The sequence below is a fragment of the Poromitra crassiceps genome, assembly GCF_964638095.1.
Source record: "Poromitra crassiceps genome assembly, chromosome: 7".
Lineage (NCBI taxonomy): Eukaryota > Metazoa > Chordata > Actinopteri > Beryciformes > Melamphaidae > Poromitra > Poromitra crassiceps.
In genome coordinates this window covers 58,604,976-58,630,225 of record NC_139628.1, presented here as the reverse complement: position 1 = coordinate 58,630,225, position 25,250 = coordinate 58,604,976, and the positions used below count along the sequence as shown (strand labels likewise).

At 40.7% G+C, this 25,250-nt stretch overlaps 3 protein-coding genes and 1 long non-coding RNA gene across 4 annotated transcripts in view; all 4 read right to left on the bottom strand.

The window, feature by feature from the left end:
* Nucleotides 1-160: 160 nt before the first annotated feature.
* Nucleotides 161-6,295, bottom strand: LOC310779210 (secretory phospholipase A2 receptor-like). Its single transcript, XM_083639718.1, has 6 exons — nucleotides 6,261-6,295; nucleotides 4,182-4,268; nucleotides 3,414-3,779; nucleotides 2,541-2,870; nucleotides 1,505-1,844; nucleotides 161-400 (listed from the first exon to the last, which is right to left on the bottom strand). The coding sequence occupies exons 2-6, from the start codon at nucleotides 4,219-4,221 to the stop codon at nucleotides 391-393; spliced, it is 1,086 nt and encodes a 361-aa protein (XP_083495844.1). The 5' UTR covers nucleotides 4,222-4,268; nucleotides 6,261-6,295; the 3' UTR covers nucleotides 161-390.
* Nucleotides 6,296-6,300: 5 nt separating this feature from the next.
* On the bottom strand, nucleotides 6,301-10,068 carry LOC310779742 (protein mono-ADP-ribosyltransferase PARP14-like; the record flags this gene model as incomplete). Its single annotated transcript, XM_083640235.1, has 2 exons — nucleotides 6,301-6,357; nucleotides 8,167-10,068. The coding sequence occupies 2 exons, from the start codon at nucleotides 10,066-10,068 to the stop codon at nucleotides 6,301-6,303; spliced, it is 1,959 nt and encodes a 652-aa protein (XP_083496361.1).
* A 2,973-nt stretch (nucleotides 10,069-13,041) lies between these two features.
* On the bottom strand, nucleotides 13,042-16,113 carry LOC310779154. Its single transcript, XR_014552813.1, has 3 exons — nucleotides 15,958-16,113; nucleotides 13,621-13,766; nucleotides 13,042-13,142 (listed from the first exon to the last, which is right to left on the bottom strand). It is a non-coding gene; the product is annotated as an uncharacterized lncRNA (long non-coding RNA).
* A 683-nt stretch (nucleotides 16,114-16,796) lies between these two features.
* Nucleotides 16,797-25,250, bottom strand: part of LOC310779209 (secretory phospholipase A2 receptor-like) — an 11,198-nt gene continuing 2,744 nt past the window's right edge. The window contains exons 2-7 of the mRNA XM_083639717.1: nucleotides 22,746-22,840; nucleotides 21,266-21,352; nucleotides 20,463-20,840; nucleotides 19,590-19,919; nucleotides 18,627-18,966; nucleotides 16,797-17,139 (exon numbers count right to left, since the gene is read on the bottom strand). Coding sequence (XP_083495843.1) covers nucleotides 17,130-17,139; nucleotides 18,627-18,966; nucleotides 19,590-19,919; nucleotides 20,463-20,840; nucleotides 21,266-21,305 — 1,098 coding nt within the window. The 5' untranslated portion in view covers nucleotides 21,306-21,352; nucleotides 22,746-22,840 and the 3' untranslated portion in view covers nucleotides 16,797-17,129. The remainder of the gene's footprint in view (nucleotides 17,140-18,626; nucleotides 18,967-19,589; nucleotides 19,920-20,462; nucleotides 20,841-21,265; nucleotides 21,353-22,745; nucleotides 22,841-25,250) is intronic.

Here is a 25,250-nt window from a genome sequence, read left to right as displayed (position 1 = left end):
TGTTTAGTTGTTTAATCAGCATCAGAGAAATCAATGTATTGGTTACATAGAAATTCAAATTGATTGATTCAGAATTGTGATTTTACATTAAAAACCAAAAACTCAAAACTGAACTAAGACGTACAAATAAAAAGGGATAAATATTCTACATCTAGCCTATTGCTGTGTGCAATGCAGTTATACTCTAGGTAACCTGTTTATTCATATATGAAATACTAACACACGGATAGGAGAGTTCTCCCCCCAAAAAACAACAACAACAACAACAACAACAACACACACCTCAGAAGGGAAAATAAATAATTATATTGACAGTTGACTTGGACAACAGCTGATCACTGCTTCTTTGGCTGTAGTGATCTGGCGTGCTGGCTGGACAGGGAAGATAGTTCATATGATCCTGAATCAGGAAAGAGAGACAGAAGAAAAAGTCTAAGTGTCATTCTCTTTTTCTCCTCTTGAGTTAGTGATTTCATCTCCCAGAATGCCTTTTGACAACCCCCAGATCAGATGTCAACGTGTTGCAATCGAATCAGCTGTTGGTCAGGTAATATATGTGTAGGAGCAACATCAGCCATAGCAACAGCAAGACAGTGAGAGTTCTTCCAACTGAGAAAAGGCATGTTACACCCCTCCACTTAAAACACAACATGCCCTGTGGCTGCATTGCATTCTGGTCTATGGAGGCTGCTGTCTGTGGAGCTCTGCCTCTTCTGCCTCTTCTGCCATGCATTTCTCACTGTGAGATTGTTGACCTACCAAAAGGTGAATGTAGAAAGAAGGCGTGGCTCTTTGATTCTGAGGGACTGACACCACCAGAACCTGATGTTTACTGATGTTTTTACATCGCTTAAAGTAGACATGTGATTTATTTGGCACATGATATACACATATCCACATATCCACATACACATGATATACACATATCCACATATCCACATACACATACACATATACACATACACACATACACATGATATACACATATCCACATATCCACATACATATACACATACACATATACATATACACATATCCACATATCCACACATACACATATACACATACTGTATACACATATACACATACACATGATATACACATATCCTACAAATGTAAACCGTTTTTACTTTGACAGTTATTGAGAGTTGAGTTGCGGACCAGTGATGTCATTCATGCACAATGACATCAGTGGTCTACAACTTAACTCAAATCAACTCAACTCTCAATAACTGTCAAACTAAATGAATGTCTGCAAAAGTGGTTACAGTTGTAGTTGGGATCATAAATAAATCAGCTTTGTTTTATGGTGAAGTTCTCCTCTAAAGTTTTTTCTGCAATCAAACGCCATTATAGCTGTGATGTAAACATTAGAGCTGTGATGTAAACATTTTGCGCTTGCAGTTATCCATGGGAATACGAGAAATACACCACAAAACAACAAAATGGCTCCAGAAATGATAAGGTAGATCACCAGAGTTTTAGGTTGGATTGAAACACTTACCCTTTGCTGCAGATGAAGTTGAACTTCTGATCATCAGGCAGACTGACCCACTGCCCCTCCTCTTTCTCCATGGCTGCAGCCGTCTCACAATCTCCGTTCCCGTTCCCCGGGGCCCAGTTCTGGAAGCAGCCCGGCTCGTCACTGACCCAGAACCAGAAGTCCAGAGTGCAGGTGTAGCGCATTCCCAGCCACACGTTGGGAGTGTCGGCCTTCTTGGCTCTCTTTTGGACCCTTTTCTGAATGTCAGGATCGTGGATGGAGACCAGGTCATGGTGTTTCTCTCTGCAGTAGTCCAAGGCCTCGTCCCAGGTCTTCTCCTCATGGATCAGGATCAATCCATCTGAAGGGGAAGAAATTGAGAAGTGCAGCCGATATTCTTTGATATTAATTATCTTTACATTTTAGTTGTATTCTTGTCTGGGTGTGAAGCAGCATTTAGACGACCATGGGACACTAAAAGTCAGACGAATTAAATTATTTGAGAGTTATCAGCTCTTTAAGGCAGGGAGACCCACCACGCAGGGTGACCCACCACGCAGGCTGACCCACCACGCAGGGAGACCCACCACGCCTTGAACAGCATTACTAGATGATAACTGATTTTACTAAGTGGCTAACATATTGGCAAACTGATTATCTAACTTCTGGTCTCACTCATCTTATCTATGACGAGACATCGCCTGAATGTATAGGGAAATGACTCCCATCACGTGAATCCCCCAGAAATGTCAGTCTAGTCTGTCTTGCACTAAGAATATGCCCGCAAACCTTGATGAACCATCCAAATATGAATAAATTGAGATAAATACAATTGAGATAAATACAAAACAAATTTAGTAATTCAGCGTTTCAGTCCAATCTCAACAAAGACTCTATTGATTGACTGCAGTGGCGTTTCCCATGAGTGAGAAACAAGATATAAGAGACATCACAGTGTGAGAATATAAGATATAAACAGTTGTGTGTTCCCAGCCCACTACTCTGATGGCCAAAGCATGGAGATGTGCATGTTACCTTCTTTGTGGATCAAACTCACCATCATAGCAGAAGAAGGCCTTCTTGTCATCACACGTGACACTTTTCCATATGCCTTCTTGATCCAGACAGGCACATTCACGTATGTTGTTTTCCACGGCTTCATCCCAGTATCTGAATGAGGACTTACTCCCATCCGACCACTTCCAGGAGTCTCTGAACAGGCCGATCCAATAGCTAGCTTTACCAAGTCTGGTCATCTCGTCTATTAGGGCTGGGTTAGTCGGAGTTCCACTGATCAGGTCTGTGTGGTTTTCTCTGCAGGAGTCCTGAGCATCTCTCCAGGGCTTTTTCGTTTGGATCAAATTGAATGTGTCTGTGTTCTTTGTTCCTGTGCAGAGAACAGACATCTTTGTGAAAAAAAACATTCATATTTACAACCACCTGCCATATGAAAAGATATATATATATATCATTTTTCTTAATTAAAACAAGTGAAACGATGGGATGAGATAATTGCACTTGTCTCCAATGCAGTTTGAGTGTTTTTTTTATGTTCCTACAGTATCTGGAGGAAGCCCCAGGGGAGCATGTGACATGTAAATGAGAACATGTAAACTCCTGCCCACCTGGGCAGTGGGCACTGAGGACATGGGGATGGGGACACACCCTTGGCGCCCACAACGTCCCAATCAGCCAAGGAAGTGGACTCTGTGAGCGAGGCCTGACTAAATAGCCAGGGGATGGGTATTTATTCTGCTAGAATTTATCGTTTTTTTTGTGTAAACCAAGTGTGCCAACTCTGTCAACACGTATACAGTATGCTTTTAACTAGGTTAACTAACTGACCAGATGAGGTGTACGACATCCACATAAAGCAGCTATTCGACAGGATGACAGGTTCAATGTACAGTTAGTCATCAAACACACCTACCATTGGAGCAGATGAACCAATAATCTGTTGCACAGCCATCCGCGTTCCAGCCTTCATTAGTTCTGATCAGCCCACAGTTCCCAGTTGTAACTGGTTCAGCACTACTCCAATGTGCCTCACTTTCATTGTACTCTGTCCCTGGCTGAGACCAGTGCCACTCCAGATCACCTGTTTGGTTCAGCCCAATCCAGGCTGCATCAGTTCTATCACCAGCTGTAGTATTCAGCCTCTTCATGTCCTCCATGTTGTCTATGGTGGCCAGGTCAGTGTGCTTCTCTCTGCAGTAACTCTGAGCTTCAGCCCAGTTTTTAGCATCTTTAATAAAGTGATACACATGTGGCTGATATGTGGAGGAGGAGCACTGACCTAAAACAGAGAAAACATCACAGTGTTGGAGTTGATAGCACAGGAATCACAAGTCCTCAGGTCACACATGTTGCTTGGACTATATCTGTCAAGGTCAATGGGGTTTTGAGGGACTTAAGTTTGGTCATTGATTGATTGATTGATTGATTGATTGAGTCAAAGTCGCCATCATCTTCTTCTTGTTACATTTCCATGATTCAAACAGGCCTATGTTGAGCCACCCATGATTGTGGCCAGACAGTTTTTTAAATGATGCAGAAGGGTTAGAGAATGTTGGAGTATACAAATCTCACTCAACGGAAAAAAACTGATGCCCATATAAACATTCAATTAAAGTATTTAAAAAAATGCAGTTACAGTACAACTTTCTTTCTGAAACAGTAGCAATAATAGAGTACTTACTCATCAGAAAGAGAAGAAATAGACTCCACTGCATCTTCATTGTGTGAGATGGATCTCCTAAAGACAGTCACAGATTCTGGAATACACCTTGGACCAAACAAAGTGACTTGAATTGCTTTTTTGGGAACACAGACCAGCCATGTCCAGGTTATAAAACAAAATAACAGGACAGTTTGTACCACTCTCCCTAGAACTCAATGTTTATTCAGTGGCTAAATCAGGAACACATCTGCAAATTATGAGTCCATCAAAAGTACATGCTGGTGTCACACTGTCACACTGGCTCTTGCTCATGGCCATGTCTCAGGCTTGGTCAGTTTTCCTTTAACCAATATGAGTCAAGTTGGCCTCTAGTTACATAGTCCATAGTTTACAAGCAATAAAAGATCAATTAAGATCCAGAGTGGCCTGTTTTTATTTGGACAATATTGTCAGATTTTCACACTCACACTCACACATACACATACACACACACACACACACACACACACACACACACACACACACACACACAGTGTGAGGTATCTAAAATATTGAAAATGGTGGTATTTGCAGATGATACAAATATTTTTTGTTCTGGACCAAATTTACAGGAGCTATTGGACCAGGTCACTTGTGAATTGTATAAATTAAAAAGGTGGTTTGATATAAATAAATTGTCATTAAATTTAGCTAAGACAAAATGTATGATATTTAGTAATTATAAAATAGATAATCAAGTAAATATACAGATAGATGGTGTTGATATTGAAAGAGTTTTTGAAAACACATTTCTTGGGGTTATAATAGATGATAAAATTAACTGGAAATCACATATTAAATATATACATAGTAAACTATCTAGAAGTATTTCAGTTTTGAGCAAAGCAAAGCAGGTTTTAGACTTGAAATCACCCCGCATGCTCTACTGTTCCCTGGTCTTACCATACTTAAATTATTGCTCAGAGATTTGGGGAAATACCTATAAAACTTCACTTCATGCAATAACCATCCTTCAAAAAAGAGCTATAAGGATAATAAACTATGCTGGATATCGTGATCATACTAACATACTTTTTCTAGGTTCAAATCTTTTAAAATTTATGGAAATTATAGAATATAAAACTGCGATTATAATGTATAAAGCCAGGAATAATCAACTCCCTGGAAATATCCAGGCGATGTTCTCTGATAGAGAGGGGGGTTATTGCCTCAGGAGGGAGTTAAATTTAAAAACCCGAGGAGCTCGGACGACATTAAAATCATACTGTATCTCAGTATGTGGAGTTAAGTTATGGAACAGTATGGATGTGGAGCTACAGCAATGTTCAAGTGTGATCCAGTTCAAAAAGAAATATAAAAAATGTATTATTATGAGGTATAGGGAGGAAGAGTTACAGTAACAATATTGAGTTATATATAATCTGTGTATGGTGTATATTAATTTCTGGACGGTTGTATATTGTATATATTGTATTGTATTGTATATTGTAATGAAATATAATTATTAAAGTGATTATTGTGGTTATAATAATGATTATAATGATAATAATTATTGTGATAGCCTATGTATATATATGTATATATATATCTGTATATATGCATATACGGATAATGCAATGTATATGCAGTGTAATTGTCAATTTTGTAATTATTTGAATTTGAGAATTATTGTCTCTGTTTTTGTTTATAATTGATTATTCGTTAATCATTTTTCTGTTTGTATAGCTTGTTTAAGTAAGAAGGGTAGGCGCTATAAGCTATAGCTTCAGCCTACACCTTTTCGGTCTATCAGCCTTGTGCTGCTTTGTTTGTACTTTTTTGTTTCATTTTATGAAATGTTTTAATTGCCCATGACCGAAATAAATAAATAAATAAATAAAAACACACACACACACACACACACACACACACACACACACACACACTCACACTCACACTCACACTCACACTCACACATACACATACACATACGCACGCACGCACACACACACACACACACACACACACACACACACACACACACACACACACAGACAGACACACACACACATGGAATCAAGTCCATCCAGATGTAATAAACAGAGTGAGATAACTCACCTCTGTTGTTGATCCCTGCTTCACTCTGATGTCTCATCCTTTAGACCCACTGATGTTGACTGCGGTCTCCGCTGCCTCTCAGTACTATATCTGTTCTCTGGAAGACATGCAAATGTCAGTATTTTAATATTCAAATAGTGGTTTCAGATTTATATTAATTTACTGTACAGGAATAACTTCATTGAGACTTGCCAGATAGAACATTTCCTGCATGAGGATGAGGTGGCACAAAACAAACAAACATGTAGTTAAGTTCAAAAGATAAATGATTTTCAGTGACTCTGTTGCTTAAGTTTTTTTCAATGTGGAAAAAACATGGTATCACAAGAAGGAGAAAGAATGTTTTTTTATTCCAAGATAATATGAACAACTGATATTTAGTAATTAATGTTTTAGCAATGTTTATGAAGAGACAGGGCACTGCATCTTCAAAAACATTTATATTTTGGGGGGTGAGAATAAATATTATTTAACAGTTGTCCCATTTCGAGTTTCCATTTGTTCATCAAATGGTGGATGACTCTGTTTGGATTCAAACTTCTAATACTGTACACATAGTATGGAATTATACTGGACGTCTGGGAATATCTGGTAACCAGATATTCTTTGTTGGTTTGTTGCACAACACTGTATTGTCTTCTATAGATATAACCAGCTGATTAGTGAGCTAGTGAGCTAGCCAAGTCAGCTAACACACACACACACACACACACACACACACACACACACACACACACACACACACACACACACACACACACTTTTTATCTATTCTAAGAAAAACAACAACAACAACAACAGAGACGCTCCAGGCATCACAATGTGTGAATGCAGTCTCAAAATGCATTAAACAGGCTAATAAATGAATGTTGAACTTATTGAAAACATGACATGAGGAAAAACTAACAAGCACAGCGGTTTGCAAATATCTTGTACATTTGCCAATAGCTATACTCTGCCTGTATTCATGTGGCAGCCATTGCTAATACAAAGAGATGCATATCCTCCCATCTCTCCCATGCATCTCTCCCTTCTGCCTGACTGGCACTGATGCAAATGTAGACCTCAATACAGCTCTGTTTGTGTACAACTTTGCATGCCTTTTGGATAGCAGGCATCTGACATCAAAACAGACCAGTGATGTTTTTGTATTGCCCACATCTTAACATGTCATTTCATTTCATTTCATGCATGAGCTTTCTTCAATCATGTGAAAACACACAAATAGAGATGAGATAATTGCAATTCTGCTTATTTCATGAATTTTCTGGTGGCACTAGAAATAAGACATGCAAGATCGCTTCATCTGCTTCAAGATATTATTTGTTCAATTCTTGAAGTGAGGTTATCTGACCCCACTGGCATTTTTTTCGGTAACCCTTTATTTTACAGGTACCCTAGTTACATATTAACTATTTGTAATTACACATGAACACCAAATGTAATTACACAGTAATTACCAATAGTTATAAATTATGTTCATATTTAGTTGCATTGTAACGGACCTGTATAATGGAGTGAGTCTGTTCAACTGTAGTTCATATGTAGTTACATGTTACCGGACCTGCAAAGTGGAGTGAGTCTGTTCAACTGTAGTTCATATGTAGTTACATGTTACCGGACCTGTAAAGTGGAATGAGTCTATTCAACTGTAGTTCATATGTAGTTACATGATACCGGACCTGTAAAGTGGAGTGAGTCTATTCAACTGTAGTTCATATGTAGTTACATGGTACCGGACCTGTAAAGTGGAGTGAGTCTATTCAACTGTAGTTCATATGTAGTTACATGGTACCGGACCTGTAAAGTGGAGTGAGTCTATTCAACTGTAGTTCATATGTAGTTACATGGTACCGGACCTGTAAAGTGGAGTGAGTCTATTCAACTGTAGTTCGTATGTAGCTACATGGTCTGAGGTAGCAGCACCGGGGCCCATCTGGAAGCCGTGTTGCCTGCTTGCAGTTGTAGGGTTTCCAGTATTTATCCCTCGGAGAAGCCTGTCACACGTTTCCTGCATGAACCTCACCACCTCTCTTCTGTTATCGATCAACACTACTTTATTCAAGCTCCGCCCCTCACTCACAAACTCTTTCACAGCAGTCACAATGGCCTCAGTGCACACTGTCACAGGGACGCCAAATATCCCTGAGCTGATGCAGGGTATGGCTATGGACTGGAACTCCATGGTCTCTGCTAAGTCCAGAGAAGACCGGACAGCTTTTTGCAGTAAGGCCCGTTCTCTGCCACCCACTTTCCCCTGTACAGGCCCAATGGCGTGCAGCAGTTTCTTGCAATTGAGGTTCCCTCCTGTGGTCACCACCACATCTCCTGTAGGGATTTTACCAGTCTGCCTTACGAGAACTCTACACTCCTTCTGCACTTGAGGACCACCCGCCTTACTCAGTGCAGCAGCAACACCCCCACAATGATCCAGATCCTCGTTGGCTGCGTTCACCAGGGCATCAGCGTGCTCTTTGGTGATGTCACCCATGCACACCAGCACCTGCATCCCTCTATGAAGGCAGTATCTGGCAACTGTTGTGCCGCCTTTACTCAATTCTGCACCTGATGCCCAATTCTCTCTATGTTGGTCCTGAAGCTGTATGAGACACTGCTGAGAATGGCCAACACTTTGGAGCATCTCGGTCCCAGGGGATCTTTGGAAGAAGCGTAGTGCCCCAGGCAGGTCGATGGTCACTGTCTCCCGAACCAGGGAATCCAGAAATGGACCCAGCCTGTTCCTAACCTGAGTTACTCTGCTGGATGGACCTATCAGCACCACCATGGGGCTAGAGGATGAGGCCACAGGATGGAAGGTCACCCCTGAATGGTCAAAACCATGCAGCTGTAGCAATTCTGGTAAGAAGTCTCCTATCTCAGAGAAAGGGAGAAGAACCCTGCCCTCTACACCAGACTGGTCCAAAATAAACTGTGAAATAATGTCATTCAGATCCTCAACATCTTTGGTGTGGCCCACTAAGCAAACCCTGCTACCTGAGCCAAACCTGACCGCAGCCCTATGTTTTCCTTGGTTCATCTCATTTGCCTTGGCCTCAAGCTTCACCCTAAGCTCAGATGGTACATCAGCGCAGTTCGGGATGTCAATCTTTACTTCCTTGAACTCACCTTCCAATGCTTTTTCTGTTTCATCCAGTTTATCACAGGTGAGGGTGAACAGACGTAGCTCTGTGTCTCCTAACTCTATTTCCACCATGCCACCAACCCCTAACAAGTTGCCAAGCACACCAGGACCTCCGTATACGTTTCTCAGGAAGGCCAAGAAATGGAGGCTCATGTGAGAAACCGTTCTCTCTAACACCAACCTCTCCTTCTCAGAGACCCTGTCTCGAGCCTTACGGATCTCCTCCACAGATCCTTCCAGAACTAACTGACCTGGATCTCCCTGCTTGACCTTCACTCCAGGGATATCGCACCTTAGACTGTGCTCTATCTCCTTCCAGAGGAGGCGAAGTTTGGCCTCGCCAAATCGACGGGTAGTCGTTTGCTTCTGACTGACACCTGACCTTTGACCTTTGACATATGAGTCCTCCACATCCCTCAACCTGGCGCGGACCTGGGAATGCTCCCCAACCAGCACAGCCACGCCAACCTGGCTGTAAACTCTCACCTCATCTGTGGCCTGACTAGAGCTGCAAGACCGAAGCAGAAGTTTGATTTTGCGTGGGTCTACCTCAAAGTGGCAGATGTGGTGTTCTTCGATCTGCTCAAAGAGTTTATCTACCTTAGCCTTACATTCCTTGACTCCATCCCTACTTGGGACTCCAGCCCCAGTTTGGACTAAGCTCATCATAACCAAAGCCCTCCCCTCCTCTGGGTGGAGCTGTACAGAGCAAGCCATAGAGGCGAGTTCTTCCTCTAGTTCCTTTTAGTTGTCTAGTCTATAGACAGCCAGCCGCTAAAGTGGATTTCTATGACCAATTAAAGCTCCTGTTGAGATCCTGTGATCCTAACAAAGAGACCATTTTTTTAGGAGATTTTAACGTAAATTGGGATGACAAACAATGTAGAAAAAACCTTAAACAAACCATGGATGCCCATAATTTAACACAATTAATTGAACAACCGACCAGAGTAACTAATACCTCCCAAACCAGGATAGACTTACTTTTCACAAACAAAGCTGATAGAATCGCTAAAACCTACAATTTGCTGACCGGTCTTTCTGACCACAATTTTATTTTTTTCGCTAGGAAACTAAACAAAAAACGGCTCGTAAAAGCACCCAATAAAAACTGCTCTTCTTTTAGTTTCATCCCAAAAAACATGCAACAATGTTTTGGGGATGCTATTAAAAACATCAACTGGGATGAGACGCTTTTTTCTGACAATTTGGAGTCGAACTGTGGTCTGTTCACAGATAAAATTAATGAAACAATTTCTTCTTTCTCCAGGAGGGGGCGCCAAAAGGCCAGTAAAAAGCAACACCTTCCCTGGTTGAACCATAGCTGCATCTCGCTTCTGCGGTCTAGGGACTCTCTCCTCAAACAAAGCCTGAAATCTGGGCTGCCGACAGATAGGCAGAAATTCACCCATGCCCGTAATAAGGTGACTCGGACCCTCAGAAAGGCCAAAGCCAACTTTTTTATCAGTATAATCGAAGGTGCAAAAGGAAACGGTAAAAAAGTATGGGACATCATGAATAAACTACTAGGCAAACAGAACAAACAGGTAAACAACACCCTAGAACTAAAAGTCAACGATGTTCTGATTAATGACCCCTCTGCACTGGCCTGTACGTTTAATAATTATTTTTTAAATAGTGTATTTGAAATAACCAAACTCTTCGCCCCCTCTGGTGTTCCATCCAGCCCAACGGTGGTTGACGGGCCCCTCTTTGAGCTGGAGGAAATAACAGAGGCTGAGGTAAGAAAAATCCTTGTGGCGCTGAAACGTTCCAAGGCCAAGGACACTCATGGCCTTGACACTGACTTTATGAAAACACACTCTGACGCTTTAGTAAAACCCATCACCATATTAGTGAACCAATCCATCAGGTCAAAAGAGGTGCCTGCATCCTGGAAGGTGGCGATTGTGACACCAATATTTAAATCTGGTAGCAAGGTAGCGGTGGCCAACTACAGGCCAATCAGCATTTTACCCACCTTATCGAAGGTTGTTGAAAAATGGGTGTCGAAACTCATGATCACTCACCTGGACAAAGGTCACACCCCACTCCACCCATTACAATTTGATTTCCGTGCTAATCACTCCACTGAGTCAGCAAACTGTGTTTTTATAGAAAAGGTTAAGTACATGCTTGACAAAAATCCATATGTAGGTGCTGTGTTCCTGGATCTCAGGAAGGCATTTGACACCGTCAACCATCAAGTACTCCTGGCTAAGCTGTCCCACTTCAATTTCTCGGCAGACACTATACAATGGTTCAGGTCATACTTAACAAACAGAAAACAGTGTGTTATGGTTGACGGTGTCAAATCCCCCTATCTTAACAATCCAGTCGGTGTGCCGCAAAGATCGATCCTTGGACCACTACTGTTCTCCCTGTACATCAATGACCTGCCGGACATATGCCCTGATCTCAATGTACAGATGTATGCTGACAACGCAGTCATTTTTGTACAGGGTAAGAAAACTGATCAGATCTCTTGTAACCTTACAAATGTGCTAAGCAAGGTCCAACAGTGCAAGATACGTGCCTGCTGCTAAACACAAAAAAAACGGTATGTATGATGTTCAGCAAACGACCAGTTGGCATCACCCGGTCCAATGTGTTTCTGGGGGGGGAGGAACTGGAACTAGCCTCCCAGTTCAAGTACCTCGGGGTCATCTTGGACTCGAACCTATCCTTCAAGAAACACACCAAAAAAGTTAAACGAACAATTAATTTCAATCTAGTTCATTTTAGACAAATTCGACCTTTCCTAACCACTGATGCAGCAAAATCGTATCTTCACTGCATGATATTCTCCCACATTGAATACTGTTTCACAAACTGGTCGTTCGCAGGTGCCACTGTCATAAAACCCATTGAACAACTTTACCATAGAGCCATCAAGGTATTTGCTAGAAAACCATTGTCATACCACCACTGTAACATTCTGGAACAACACCGCTTTTTGACCTTTGAGAATATCAAGGTCTTTAAGAGTGCATGTTTCTTCTACAAATGCCTTAATGGATTAGCTCCCCCGCCCTTAAATGAATTAATTTACAGAAACAGAACTAGTGGACTTGGCACCAGGTCTGAAACTAGAGGTGACTGTAAGGTCCAGCGCAGACTGACCACGTTTGGTCAGAACGTCCTCTCAGTCAAAGGCAGCCAAACGTGGAACAGTCTGCCAGTCCCCATAAGGGAAAGTCCCTCACTTGCCACTTTTAAGGGTTCACTGAAGGAATGGCTGAAAAGCCACCAGTCCTGTGGCCACAGGTAACAAGGGAAATTTCTGAACTTATTTTTATTTCTTTATTTTTTTTTATTCTCTTCTTTTTAATGTATACTGTTGTGTTTTTTGAGTGTAGTACTGCTGCTTGTGTTTTGCTGTTTTGCACATGTATACTTGTCTTACGGGTGTAAAGCACTTTGATGCCTATGTTTGTTGTTTTATATATTCTGTTTTTATGTTTTTGTGTTTTATGTTTCGGGGACAACGGATGGAAACTAGCCTTGTGCTAAATCCGGCGATTTTTACACTTTTATTATGTTCCAGATGTTTTTATCTGTTCCATGGTTATTGTGTTCATTAATTTTGCATTGTCCCGTCGAAATAAATCAATCAAATCAAATTCCTTCCCAGCCCTGGGGCATTCTTTGAGGTATCGGAGGAGGTAACTGTCAAGTTGTAGTTCATATTCTGTAGCACTGGGTGGCAGTGTTGACGGAAGAATGGACAGGTGGCTCTGCTGTTGGAGAAGGATAAAGAAAACATATTCTTTCATTAATGACAAACACATTGCAGTGGCTTTCAATGGTTATTGATCTGAAAGTGCATTGAAAGCATATTGAAAGCAAATCACTGCAAAATTCTTTAAATCTCACATACTGCAATTTATTTTTTATTTTATTTTTAGCTCTAGTTTTAATGTTTGTTTAAATAGTCACCAATTCATTTCATATTGTTCCAAAATTACATAAACTGTATCATTTAGATTTATATCTTTGAATAATGTTCTCTTCTGATCCACTCCACTCATATACAGTAATATGCTTATATTGTGTACACTTCATTTAAATTATTGACTTATTATTTACTATAACAAATGAAATTACCTGATTGCAAACTTTTTCTCTCTCAATTTTTTCATTCGTCAAAGTGTTCAACCTTTACCTTTTACTTTACTGAGCACCTGATTTTTTGCACACCTGTCTCGACTGTCTCACCTGTGCTGGAGCTGTCAGGTCTGGGCTAACTGACAGGCTGGGAGGTGAGGTGTTGATGGAAGAGGTGGTTCCTTGGACGGTGAACACCAAAGGACCAGCCGCTAACTCCAACACATGCTCACGCTTCTCCAGGACTTTCTGCTAATCTGCAGCAAACAGGACAATACAATACAATCAAGAGAGAAATCTAAATACAACATTAATAGTCATGTTAATCATTATAATACTGTAGCAGCCTAATCAAGTGTATGGTGTCTGTCTGTGGTGGTGGTGTCAGTCACGATTATGATGTCATCAGATATGTCACTCGAGCAATTGTGATGTCATTAGTGTAGTCACTCGAGGAATGATGTCATCAGTGATGTAATAAATCCTTCCTGGTATGAGCCGATGGCGCACAGTTGCACAATGGCGCCTATGTGGGTGGGCGGGGTGCCTGTCAGTCCAGAGTCCCCACCCTAGGAATCGCGCAGTCATATAAACAAAAACATTGGTAAATAAATTAGCGACCTTAGGCTACTGTAGCCTATTGTTGATCTCCTATTAACACTATCATAGGCTACCTATAATATTCCTACAATAGTTGTTGTGAGTTTTAGTATGCTATTCTTTTTTTGAGCACTTTTTGATTGATTTTTTTTTACATAAAGAAAGAAAAATACAAAAAACTACAAACATCTAAAACAACAACAATACATACACATACAGATTAACTCAAAACATAATCCCCCTCCCTGCACGACCCACCCACCAGCTATTCTCCTGAGGGCCTGCATGCATGATGATGCTGCAACTTGTAGCTACAGTAGCTTACCTCATTTTGACCTGTTTGCAAAGTGAAAGTGAAAGTGTCATATTTCTGTTTACATAATTTTGTGTAACCTAATGTGAAGCCTACTTTAAGAGTCAAAATGTTTGAATGGAGGTCTTTAAGTTGTTAATTAGCTCTAGCCTGTATAGACTATGTTGTCACCTTTCTTAAACTAGAACGACCGCAATGCAGACTTATGCCTCCGCCATTAGTTCATTCTGGAGTCCAAATCGCTATTTGAGGCAAATTGGAAGAGATTCCGTCAAGGCGCTCCTGTGATGTTGCGTTACAGAGCTTGGAAATTGGGTGTGTGAGAGGTCACAGTGATCTTGAACTTTGACCACCAAAATGTAATCAGTTCATCCTTGAGTCCAAGTCGATGTTTGAGACAAGTTTGATTAAATTCCGTCAAGGCATTCCTGAGATATCGCGTTAACAAGCTTGAAAATGGCGTTCGAGAGCTCACCTTGACCTTTGACCTTTGACCACCAAAATCTAATCAGATCATCCTTGAGTCTAAGGCGATGTTTGAGGCAAATTTGATGAAATTCCGTCAAGGCATTCGTGAGATATCGCGTTAACAAGCTGGAAAATGGCGTTTGAGAGGTCACAGTGACCTTGACCTTTGACTTTTGACCACCAAAATGTAATCAGTTCATCCTTGAGTCCAAGTCGATGTTTGAGACAAGTTTGATTAAATTCCGTCAACGCATTCCTGAGATATCGCGTTAACAAGCTTGAAAATGGCGTTCAAGAGGTCACAGTGACCTTGACCTTTGACCACCAAAATCTAATCAGTTCATCCTTGAGTCCAAGTCGATGTTTGAGACAAGTTTGATTAAATTCCGTCAAGGCATTCCTGAGATATCGCGTTAACAAGCTTCCTGAGATATCGCGTTAACAAGCTTGAAAATGGCGTTCGAGAGGTCACAGTGACCTTGACCTTTGACCTTTGACCACCAAAATCTAATCAGATCATCCTTGAGTCTAAGTCGATGTTTGAGGCAAATTTGATGAAATTCCGTCCAGGCGTTCCTCAGATATTGCGTTAACAAGCTTGAAAATGGCGTTCGAGAGGTCACAGTGACCTTGACCTTTGACCTTTGACCACCAAAATCTAATCAGATCATCCTTGAGCCTAAGTGAATGTTTAAGGCGAATCTGATGAAATTCCGTCCAGGCGTTCCTCAGATATCGCGTTAACAAACATGGAACATCGTACGGACGGACGGCCGTACGGACGGACGTACGGACGGACGTACGGACGGACGTACGGACGGACGTACGGACGGACGTACGGACGGACAACCCGGATCCATAATGCCTCCGGCCTGGCTATCGCCGGCGGAGGCATAAAAATAATAATAGCCTAGGCTACATGTAATAATGATCGTGTGATCATCTTAAGCAAACCTGCTTTCACTTTTGAGGCTACTTTCACTTACACAAATACATGCATAATAAAGGGGGGGAATCAACAGTCAAGCCATAAATAAGTTCATTATTTGATAGTCATAGTTTCCTACCGTTTGGATCTCTAAAAGCGATGGTATAAACTTTATCGTTTACATTCGTCAGCGGTCCGCATTCCCCTCCACCTGATCTGCGCCGAACCTGGAAGTAGTGTTCTATCCGCTTCTTCTGCTCTCCGTCCAGGCTGGGACCATGGCTGGGACACTCAATGTAAACTGGGTATTTGTAAAGAGCATCCATAGTTTTAGGCTGAAATACTTTTGAGTGATTCGTCAAATATCCCCTGAAGAGCGCAGCTGCAGTGCCCCGGCTGTGTCAGCTGTCAGCGACCAGTGGAGTCATTGTTAATGACTCAGCTGCGCCACCTAGTGACGACATGTGGGAAATCATTAACATTCCTGTGTGTCTCGACCGGTCTCAACCTGCTCTCAACAGGGTGCCTAGTCTCAGATGGCCAAAAATCAACTACAAAAAGGATTCATCTTGTGTAGTGTTGAGTCTTAAAATCTACGCGTGTTCATAAATCTGTGTTATCTATAAATAAGGGCTATTCCTTAGGCTCAACTTGTTCTCTCCTATAGACTACAATTGTTTGTGTGAGAATAACTTTAGATTTTTTTTTTTTTAAGAATTATTAGCATTTATTTAGATCCGCACAGATTATCAGTCTTATTCTGGGATTGTTCATTGATACGTTTCTCTGCTAAATACTCTGTTGCTTTATGAAGACTCCTCCTTATCTCACATGGCAGTCTACTATATCCATTCTAGACACGTTATATGTAAATATGTACAAGATTAACACAAGAAAATGTGTTGTCAAGCCAGAGAAACAGAGGACCACTGTTTGTTTAGTTGTTTAATCAGCATCAGAGAAATCAATGTATTGGTTACATAGAAATTCAAATTGATTGATTCAGAATTGTGATTTTACATTAAAAACCAAAAACTCAAAACTGAACTAAGACGTACAAATAAAAAGGGATAAATATTCCACATCTAGCCTATTGCTGTGTGCAATGCAGTTATAGGTAACCTGTTTATTCATATATGAAATACTAACACACTGATAGGAGAGTTCTCCCCCCAAAAAACAACAACAACAACAACACACACCTCAGAAGGGAAAAATAAATAATTATATTGACAGTTGACTTGGACAACAGCTGATCACTGCTTCTTTGGCTGTAGTGATCTGGCGTGCTGGCTGGACAGGGAAGATAGTTCATATGATCCTGAATCAGGAAAGAGAGACAGAAGAAAAAGTTTAAGTGTCATTCTCTTTTTCTCCTCTTGAGTTAGTGATTTCATCTCCCAGAATGCCTTTTGACAACCCCCAGATCAGATGTCAACGTGTTGCAATCTAATCAGCTGTTGGTCAGGTCATATATGTGTAGGAGCAACATCAGCCATAGCAACAGCAAGACAGTGAGAGTTCTTCCAACTGAGAAAAGGCATGTTACACACCTCCACTCAAAACACAACATGCCCTGTGGCTGCATTGCATTCTGGTCTATGGAGGCTGCTGTGTGTGGAGCTCTGCCTCTTCTGCCTCTTCTGCCTCTTCTGCCATGCATTTCTCACTGTGAGATTGTTGACGTACCAAAAGGTGAATGTAGAAAGAAGGTGTGGCTCTTTGATTCTGAGGGACTGACACCACCAGAACCTGACGTTTACGTTTACTGATGTTTTACATCGCTTAAAGTAGACATTTGATTTATTTGGCACATGATATACACATATCCACATATCCACATACACATGATATACACATATCCACATATCCACATACACATACACATATACACATACACACATACACATGATATACACATATCCACATATCCACATACACATACACATATACACATACACACATACACATGATATCCACATATCCACATATCCACATACATATACACATACACATATACACATATCCACATATCCACACATACACATATACACATACTGTATACACATACACACATACACATGATATACACATATCCTACAAATGTAAACCGTTTTTACTTTGACAGTTATTGAGAGTTGAGTTGCGGACCAGTGATGTCATTCATGCACAATGACATCAGTGGTCTACAACTTAACTCAAATCAACTCAACTCTCAATAACTGTCAAACTAAATGAATGTCTGCAAAAGTGGTTACAGTTGTAGTTGGGATCATAAATAAATCAGCTTTGTTTTATGGTGAAGTTCTCCTCTAAAGTTTTTTCTGCAATCAAAAGCCATTATAGCTGTGATGTAAACATTATAGCTGTGATGTAAACATTTTGCGCTTGCAGTTATCCATGGGAATACGAGAAATACACCACAAAACAACAAAATGGCTCCAGAAATGATAAGGTAGATCACCAGAATTTTAGGTTGGATTGAAACACTTGGTAACTGTCTGCCTTTCCGAAGCCCTGCCACTCCGAACGTTAACTTCTATTATTCGGACTGGCGGTCGTTCACCTTAGAAGCCGCAATGCCGACCTTAGGTTTAGGCGTGGGGGTGGGAGAGGTTAGGTTTTGGGTTAGGGTCTGGGGGAGGTTAGGTTTAGGCATGGGGGGAGGTTAGGTTTGGCGTGGGAAAACGGGCAATATAGAACCCGGGGAACATAGACATGATCCCTTTCTGAGTGCCGATATTTCGGAGTGGCAGAACGTCGGAGTGGCAGCACGTCGGAGTGGCAGCATGTAACCGAAACACTTACTCTTTGCTGCAGATGAAGTTGAACTTCTGATCATCAGGCAGACTGACCCACTGCCCCTCCTCTTTCTCCATGGCTGCAGCCGTCTCACAATCTCCGGTCCCGTTCCCCGGGGCCCAGTTCTGGAAGCAGCCCGGCTCGTCACTGACCCAGAACCAGAAGTCCAGAGTGCAGGTGTAGCGCATTCCCAGCCACACGTAGGGAGTGTCGGCCATCTCGGCTCTCTTTTCGACCCATTTCTGAATGTCAGGATCGTGGATGGAGACCAGGTCATTGTGGTTCTCTCTGCAGTAGTCCAAGGCCTCGTCCCAGGTCTTCTTCTCACGGATCAGGATAACTTTGTCTGTAGGTGAAGAAATTGAGAAGTGCAGCCGATATTTTTGATATTAACTATCTTTAAAAAAAAATGTTGTATTCTTGTCTGGGTGTGAAGCACTTATCAGCTCTTTAAGGCAGGGAGACCCACCACGCCCCAAATGTAAAAAGAAAGTATTGCGGATGTATCAGCATTGAACAGCATTACTAGATGATAACTGATTTTACTAAGTGGATAATATATTGGCAAACTGATTATCTAACTTCTGGTCTCACTCATCTTATCTATGACGAGACATCGCCTGAATGTATAGGGAAATGACTCCCATCACGTGAATCCAGAAATGTCAGTCTAGTCTGTCTTGCACTAAGAATATGCCTGCAAACCTTGATGAAACATCCAAATATGAATAAATTCACGATTGAGATAAATACAAAACAAATTTAGTAATTCAGCGTTTCAGTCCAATCTCAACAAAGACTCTATTGATTGACTGCAGTGGCGTTTCCCATGAGTGAGAAACAAGATATAAGAGACATCACAGTGTGAGAATATACGTAAGATATAAACAGTTGTGTGTTCCCAGCCCACTACTCTGATGGCCAAAGCATGGAGATGTGCATGTTACCTTCTTTGTGGATCAAACTCACCATCATAGCAGAAGAAGGCCTTCTCTTTATCACACGTGGCACTTTTCCATATGCCTTCTTGATCCAGACAGGCACATTCACGTATGTTGTTTTCCACGGCTTCATCCCAGTATCTGAATGAGGACTTACTCCCATCCGACCACTTCCAGGAGTCTCTGAACAGGCCGATCCAATAGTTAGCTGAACCAAGTCTGTTCATCTCGTCTATTAGGGCTGGGTTAGTCAGAGTTCCACTGATCAGGTCTGTGTGGTTTTCTCTGCAGGAGTCCTGAGCATTTCTCCAGGGCTTTTTCGTTTGGATCAAATTGAATGTGTCTGTGTTCTTTGTTCCTGTGCAGAGAACAGACATCTTTGTGAAAAAAAACATTCATATTTACAACCACCTGCCATATGAAAAGATATCTATATATATCATTTTTCTTAATTAAAACAAGTGAAACGATGGGATGAGATAATTGCACTTGTCTCCAATGCAGTTTGAGTGTTTTTTTTATGTTCCTACAGTATCTGGAGGAAGCCCCAGGGGAGCATGTGACATGTAAATGAGAACATGTAAACTCCTGCCCACCTGGGCAGTGGGCACTGAGGACATGGGGATGGGGACACACCCTTGGCGCCCACAACGTCCCAATCAGCCAAGGAAGTGGACTCTGTGAGCGAGGCCTGACTAAATAGCCAGGGGATGGGTATTTATTCTGCTAGAATTTATCGTTTTTTTTGTGTAAACCAAGTGTGCCAACTCTGTCAACACGTATACAGTATGCTTTTAACTAGGTTAACTAACTGACCAGATGAGGTGTACGACATCCACATAAAGCAGCTATTCGACAGGATGACAGGTTGAATGTACAGTTAGTCATCAAACACACCTACCATTGGAGCAGATGAACCACCAAGGTTCTGTACAGACATCCTCGTCCCAGCCTTCATTAGTTCTGATCCGCCCACAGTTCTTAGGGTTAGGGTTAGTTGTATCTGGGGCAGCACTACTCCAATTTGCCTTGTTTTCATTGTACTCTGTCCCTGGCTGAGACCAGTGCCACTCCAGATCACCTGTTTGGTTCAGCCCAATCCAGGCTGCATCAGTTCTATCACCAGCTGTAGTATTCAGCGTCTTCATGTCCTCCATGTTGTCTATGGTGGCCAGGTCAGTGTGCTTCTCTCTGCAGTACCTCTGAGCTTCAGTCCAGTTTTTAGCATCTTTAATAAAGTGATACACATGTGGCTGATATGTGGAGGAGGAGCACTGACCTAAAACAGGGAAAACATCAGTGTTGGAATTGATAGCACAGGAATCACAAGTCCTCAGGTCACACATGTTGCTTGGACTATATATCTGTCAAGGTCAATGGGGTTTTGAGGGACTTAAGTTTGGTCATTGATTGATTGATTGATTGATTGATTGATTGATTGATTGATTGATTGATTGATTAATTGAGTCAAAGTCGCCATCATCTTCTTCTTGTTACATTTCCATGATTCAAACAGGCCTATGTTGAGCCACCCATGATTGTGGCCCAGATATTTTTTAAATGATGCAGAAGGGTTAGAGAATGTTGGAGTATACAAATCTCACTCAACGGAAAAAAAACTGATGCCCATATAAACATTCAATTAAAGTATTTAAAAAAAGTACAACTTTCTTTCTGAAACAGTAGCAATAATAGAGTACTTACTCATCAGAAAGAGAAGAAATAGACTCCACTGCATCTTCATTGTGTGAGATGGATCTCCTAAAGACAGTCACAGATTCTGGAATACACCTTGGACCAAACAAAGTGACTTGAATTGCTTTTTTGGGAACACACACCAGCCATGTCCAGGTTATAAAACAAAATAAAAGGACAGTTTGTACCACTCTCCCTAGAACTCAATGTTTATTCAGTGGCTAAATCAGGAACACATCTGCAAATTATGAGTCCATCAAAAGTACATGCTGGTGTCACACTGTCACACTGGCTCTGGCTCATGGCCATGTCTCAGGCTTGGTCAGTTTTCCTTTAACCAATATGAGTCAAGTTGGCCTCTAGTTACATAGTCCATAGTTTACAAGCAATAAAAGATCAATTAAGATCCAGAGTGGCCTGTTTTTATTTGGACTATATTGTCAGATTTTCTTCAGCAAGTCCCCTGGAAATATTGTGATACAATGCATAATATTATTATGATTATAATTGGTATTATTATTATTATTATTATTATTATTATTATTATTATTATTATTATTATTATTATTATTATTATTATTATTATGGGGGGAACACCAAGAACTTGTACATGACTAAAATCAAGCTATGTATTGTTTAATGTTCTGTGGTAAATGTTCAGTCATGGAAAATCACATGTGGTCATACTTATTCAGACTCAGAACTTTATAGGATATTATATTTGCATGCATGTAATTATTGTAATCATCTACAAATTTGCATAATCCTTCTGAAATACCTCCTGATAAAATTGCCATCTCCATTCTGTTGCAATATTGCCCTTGGGCAGCAGGGGTCACATGAATGAAATGACTAGAACAGTAGAACCCCCCCCCCCCCCCCCCCCCCCCCCTCTATGTTAAAACATAGAAACAACACAAATTTACTATAAATGTGTTGACTCTAGCTCCCATCTACATCAAATGAAATGGGTGGGGGGAATACCGTATTTTCTTAATTTTTGCTTGTGAAATCCAGACACTTTCTTCTGTGTCCAGATAATGTCTCACCAAGAATATAATAATAATAATAATAATAATAATAATAATAATAATAATAATAATAATAATAATAATAACAATAATAAGAATAAGAATAAGAATAAGAATAAGAATAAGAATCAACAAGCAAGAGGAAACAAGCTGATTGAATATAGAAACTATGGAAAAATATTTCAGAGACAGATGGCTTAGAGGACATTTCAAATGAATTTGGAGTATTTTGTGCCTGCCAAATGCAATTGACAAAACTCATATTATGAATTTTATTCTAATAGAAGTAAGTACTGCAAGTACATATAATTGATGCCCATGTCTGCACGAACGCACACACACACACACACACACACACACACACACACACACACACACACACACACACACACAGACAGACACACACACACATGGAATCAAGTCCATCCAGATCTAATAAACAGAGTGAGATAACTCACCTCTGTTGTTGATCCCTGCTTCACTCTGATGTCTCATCCTTTAGACTGCGGTCCACTGCCTCTCAGTACTATATTACATACTGTACATCTGTTCTCTGGAAGGCATGCAAATGTCAGTATTTTAATATTCAAATAGTGGTTTCAGATCTATATTAATTTACTGTACAGGAATAACTTCATTGCCACTTGCCAGATAGAACATTTCCTGCATGAGGATGAGGTGGCAAAAAACAAACAAACATGTAGTTAAGTTCAAAAGATAACTGATTTTCAGTGACTCTGTTGCTTAAGTTTTTTTCAATGTGGAAAAAACATGGTATCACAAGAAGGAGAAAGAATGTTTTTTTATTCCAAGATAATATGAACAACTGATATTTAGTAATTAATGTTTTAGCAATGTTTATGAAGACACAGGGCACTGCATCTTCAAAAACATTTATATTTTGGGGGGTGAGAATAAATATTATTTAACAGTTGTCCCATTTCGAGTTTCCATTTGTTCATCAAATGGTGGATGACTCTGTTTGGATTCAAACTTCTAATACACATAGTATGGAATTATACTGGACGTCTGGGAATATCTGGTAACCAGATATTCTTTGTTGGTTTGTTGCACAACACTGTATTGTCTTCTATGGATATAACCAGCTGATTAGTGAGCTAGTGAGCTAGCCAAGTCAGCTAACACACACACCAGGGGCGTATCTATGGGTGGGCCTGGGTAGGCACAGGCCCACCCACTTCTTGCCCTGGCCCACCCAAAAAAAAAAAAAAATGTAATTGGTTGTTTTCTAGAGGCAAACTTGCTGCTGCATTGCTAGCCAATGGTTTTGTTACTTTTGTAAAAACGCAGGGCACATCATCTCCAGAGTCTAATGCATGACAACTTCATGACATCTAGGAATTTTGTTCTCTCTGTGGATAAATAAACCAGAGGGCGTCTTGTTCAAACTTGAAGCAGCCTCAGTGTTGTTATTTTTTAAACTCACAGGCAGCAGTATATGGATCAGTGGTTCTAATTTCTGTATAAAGTAACAGTATACACACAAGTATAAGCATTCATGTATGCAACATTTGGCACCTATATGTAACCTTTTAAGGTTGAGATAATTGTATTATCATTATATGGTCCAAATATTTCAGTAAAGCACTTGAAACACTTGAAATATTCTTGCTTGAGTGGTATCTTTCTACTTGAAATGATGGTCAAATGCATTATTTTTAGTAAAATAACACGTCAAATTTTTGGGCCCGGCCTTTGGCCGGGCATCTGCACCCCTTCCTATCCAGGCCCACCCAATTTGATCCAGGCCCACCTATAATTCAATTTCTGCATACGCCCCTGACACACACACACACACTTTTTATCTATTCTAAGAAAAACAACAACAACAACAACAACAACAGAGACGCTCCAGGCATCACAATGTGTGAATGCAGTCTCAAAATGCATTAAACAGGCTAATAAATGAATGTTGAACTTATTGAAAACATGACATGAGGAAAAACTAACAAGCACAGCGGTTTGCAAATATCTTGTACATTTGCCAATAGCTACTCTGCCTGTATTCATGTGGCAGCCATTGCTAATACAAAGAGATGCATGTCCTCCCATCTCTCCCATGCATCTCTCCCTTCTGCCTGACTGGCACTGATGCAAATGTAGACCTCAATACAGCTCTGTTTGTGTACAACTTTGCATGCCTTTTGGATAGCAGGCATCTGACATCAAAACAGACCAGTGATGTTTTTGTATTGCCCACATCTTAACATGTCATTTCATTTCATTTCATGCATGAGCTTTCTTCAATCATGTGAAAACACACAAATAGAGATGAGATAATTGCAATTCTGCTTATTTCATGAATTTTCTGGTGGCACTAGAAATAAGACATGCAAGATCGCTTCATCTGCTTCAAGATATTATTTGTTAAATTCTTGAAGTGAGGTTATCTGACCCCACTGGCATTTTTTTCGGTAACCCTTTATTTTACAGGTACCCTAGTTACATATTAACTATTTGTAATTACACATGAACACCAAATGTAATTACACAGTAATTACCAATAGTTATAAATTATGTTCATATTTAGTTACATTGTAACGGACCTGTAAAATGGAGTGAGTCTGTTCAACTGTAGTTCATATGTAGTTACATGATACCGGACCTGTAAAGTGGAGTGAGTCTATTCAACTGTAGTTCATATGTAGTTACATGGTACCGGACCTGTAAAGTGGAGTGAGTCTATTCAACTGTAGTTCATATGTAGTTACATGATACCGGAACTGTAAAGTGGAGTGAGTCTATTCAACTGTAGTTCATATGTAGTTACATGGTACCGGACCTGTAAAGTGGAGTGAGTCTATTCAACTGTAGTTCATATGTAGTTATATGGTACCAGACCTGTAAAGTGGAGTGAGTCTATTCAACTGTAGTTCATATGTAGTTACATGGTACCGGACCTGTAAAGTGGAGTGAGTCTATTCAACTGTAGTTCATATGTA